A 3,899-nucleotide genomic window follows, 5' to 3' on the forward strand; every position below is an offset into this window, starting at 1 on the left:
TTTAGTGTTTGGGGTGGGGATCACACTTCCCACGCACCCCCTCCCCTTATTTCCGGCCCTGGTCATTGGTATACCCGCATGATATACCAATGAGCAGCCGTGGCGCAGTGGTGGCGCACTTGGCTCAGAAACAATAGATCCCTGGTTCAAACTCCACCTCTGGGCAAGTTTTGCAACATCGGTTAGGAAGGAGACGTGAACTTCCGATTAAATGCTCATCCGTGGTGCTCTGTGATAAGACCGTTTGGACTTCTTGGGGCACCTAAATGAAATTAAATGATAAAAAAAAAGATAATTTGTGAACAGCTTACTGTTGAAGTAGACTAAAGGTACGTTATGTAGATTTAAATTGTCATAATATGGTGTTGAATTACTTGTTCTGGATTGCTATTAATAATTTAATCACAACAAGTTTGTTTGAATTAGTTTAGCCATCTTTTTTAAATGAGAATAGTAACAACAAAATAAGAGATAAAAAAAAGCAACAAACAAATGAGAAAGTTCTCGAACACGGAAGTGATGTAATGGTAACCTTGTTACGTTACGTCATTGTTAAAGCTTGCATCGTAAATATCTATCGTCGTAAATATTTAACTTTCGAGTTTATCGCTTTTGTAGTCTATGTAGTATATATATTTAGAAGTGCTTATCTCTCAATTTCTTAAAAGTCTACAAAAAACTAAAAATAAAATTTCTGCGGATTGTTTGTAATGATTTGGGACCAAGGTGTAAGTAACTTTATCGCTGCTTTATTGCTCACAAAATGGGTTTTACAATCTTCAAATGACATTCTGCAAATAAATCAGATTTTTAATAATGTTCCGTTCAATAAGAGACATGTTTCAACATATAGAAATCTCTATAAAAATGCTGAAAATACTCAATTAGGCTTAAACATAGCTGGATACCATGATCTGCAAAATTTAAAGGGTTCAAATATTTATTCATACGAAGTGCAAAATCTATTAAGTTGGCCAAATGCATATCATAGAGGCGATCTAAGATTGCACTCAGAATTACACTTGAGTATTTTACCAGTCAATGCTGTACATAAAAACGATAAAAAAATTAGTAACTTATTACAAACAATTTCTAATGTATTTATTGATGATGGGTATGATTCAAGTGGATTGAGTTTAGATTCTCCAGCATCTAGCACATTATCAGAAACCAGACCTGATTATTTATTTTTATCCTCATCACCGCCAGTCTCTGATAATAATTTTGAAAATTTTAATAGCTTACCTGGAGCTTATTCAGTTAATTTTGACATTGATGATCTTCTAGATGATAATGATTTAAATTTAGGTGTTGAAACAGCATCTCAAAGAAGTTGTAATGAAAAAGGAAAATCAAGTTGTTTAAATCCATTTTCAAAGATATTAGATATAGATCATGATTTTGATTATGTTTCTTCTCCTCTTAAAAACCCGTCATTTGATGAGTTTTTAACAAGTCCTAATCAAGGCTTTTTAACAAAATATGGGATTGATATATCTTTTGAAGACCCATTTGAAATTTGTTTCACTAATTCATCTTTAAAAGAAAAGTTATTAGATAGTTCATTAAATATAGAAGACTATGACATAAATGAATTAAAGCTAGAAGAGGATGTCGATAGAGCTCTAGTAGAGTCATTATCTCCTAATGTATCAAAATACAAAGGTAAACTGCATTTTTTTTTATAGTTAAATAATATTTATATAAATTTTTATAGTTAAATATAAATTATTCAAAGAATTCAAAAATTTTAAAAATTCAATTTAAGAATGCAAACTAATATAACATCCAGAGTGTTTTATTACTTTATTTTTTTGTTTATAGAAAATTCAGTTATTAGGAAAAGTTTTAATGTATCTATTTATTAATTTTTTATTATTAGTTCTAAAATTTTAAAAGATTATCTATAACTATTTAAACAAAAAATGTGAGAAAAATTTTTTTTAAAAGGCGTTCTTTAAAATAAGTTTCAATACTCAAATAAAATTAAGAAAAAACTACATTTCAATATATTTTCACTTAATTGTTAAAAACTGCTTTAGAGGTTGTCTTCCCTCTCTATTTAATAATTGTGTAGCTTTTTTTTAATCAAAGTGTATATTATTTTTCTGTTTTAAAAATACTATTTAAATATTATTAATAAAAAAATAATATTTTAGTATACATAATATAAATAAAATGGCAAGAATACAGCATACATTGTGTTACATGTAAATATTTTTATATAAGTCTTATAAACCTTAATAATCTCTTTTATCTAAAGAAGATAATGTATAATAAGCTCTGCATAATTTACAAGTGTTGTATACTTTGTTCTTTATAAGTTCTACACAATTTACAAGTGTTGTACATTTTGTTCTTTATAAGTTCTACACAATTTACAAGTGTTGTACATTTTCTTCTTTAAAAAAAAAGATTATTAAGTTTTATTGGTCTAACGTAATAAAAATATACATAATACAATTTTATGTTGTTTGTAAAATATTATTTATGCATATATTTATCTATAAATCTTTAGTTTAATTTTTACACAATCTTTTAGTAATGAATGATGAAAGTAATGAAGTATCAAAAGCGCTCATTGAAAAAAGTGCATTTGAAGTTGATCATGACTACTACCAGAGATCAGATTCAAGTTTAAATTATGCAACTAAAAGTTACCTAAATGATGTTGCAGTAGGTGCCAGGCAGTTAACAGAGTTATCTTGTACCTTTGCTCCATCTCATTCTGTCACAAACTCTAAGGAAACAAAATCAGAAAATATATGGCCTGATTTTCCATACACATCAGAAGAACTTGTTACTATGCCAGTTGATACTTTCAACGAAGTTATTAAGTTGTTAGATGAAATCAGAAAACACATTGCAAAAGATGTTAGAAGAAAAGGGAAAAATAAGTTTGCTGCTCGTGGTTGTCGTAAAAGGAAAAATGATCTAATTAAGTGTTTAGATGTTGGTGTAGACGAACTTATCAGGAAAAAAAACAACCTATTAGATGAAAGAAATAAAATCATAGCAGAAACTCTAGAGATTAGAAGAAAAACAATGTGGTTAAACAGTTACATATTTATGCATCTGAGAGACAGTAATGGAGGACTATATTCTTCTGTTGATTACTCATTACAGTACACATCTGATGGTAATGTTTATATTGTTCCTAGTGACAAAAAGAATAAAGTACACATCTGATGGTAATGTTTATATTGTTCATAGTGACAAAATGACCAAAGTAATAAATAAGTTTCAAAACATCAGTTTTTACTATTATAAAATCTTCAAAGATCCTGTAGTTTTTTGAAATATTTATGTTTTCTCGAAAAAGTATTTATATTTGTCAAAAAAGTATTAACTCTTAGAGTTTAAGTTTGTATATTCTTTGTAAATATGATGTATTAATGTTTTTGAAATATTTAAAAAATTTCTCTTAAACCAGTTGTTATTATTAATATTCAGAAAGACTCAGGGTATATGCTTTTAAAATGTTAGAAAAGTTTACATTAGTACACCTTAAAAATGCTTTTAGAATGCCGTCATTATTCATTAAAATTGAATGCGGGTTACACGTTTTTTTTATAAGGGTATCTAAGCTCACACTTTGTTTGCATTAAACCTTTCCTCATGCTTGACCAGTTTTGACAATTAGTAATTGTTTATAAATTTCCATCATGTTCATTTGCACCAAAGCTGCTCTATGTTATCAAATAGTTAACTATTCCCTTAATTATATAGACCTCAATTTGATCTACCAGAGCTTTTTTTTAAGTAAAAACAGATAAAGGGTTGGAGACGCCAGACACTGGTCGTCCAAAAACAAGTCATTCAAATGTCAATATCGAAGCAGTGCGTGAGAGTGTCGGTGACAATCAATTCGACGTTGTAGACAAAAAGTGCAAATTTCA

The 3,899-nt window shown here is 28.5% G+C and overlaps 1 protein-coding gene across 1 annotated transcript; it reads left to right on the top strand.

Moving 5' to 3' along the window:
- The first annotated feature begins 535 nt into the window (after positions 1-535).
- Positions 536-3,429, top strand: LOC100209530 (uncharacterized). The gene is made up of 2 exons (XM_065810604.1): positions 536-1,665; positions 2,543-3,429. Exons 1-2 carry the CDS (start codon positions 711-713, stop codon positions 3,187-3,189), a joined length of 1,602 nt encoding a protein of 533 aa, XP_065666676.1. The 5' UTR covers positions 536-710; the 3' UTR covers positions 3,190-3,429.
- Positions 3,430-3,899: the final 470 nt, after the last annotated feature.

This window comes from Hydra vulgaris, chromosome 11 (genome assembly GCF_038396675.1).
Source record: "Hydra vulgaris chromosome 11, alternate assembly HydraT2T_AEP".
NCBI classification, from domain to species: Eukaryota; Metazoa; Cnidaria; class Hydrozoa; order Anthoathecata; family Hydridae; genus Hydra; species Hydra vulgaris.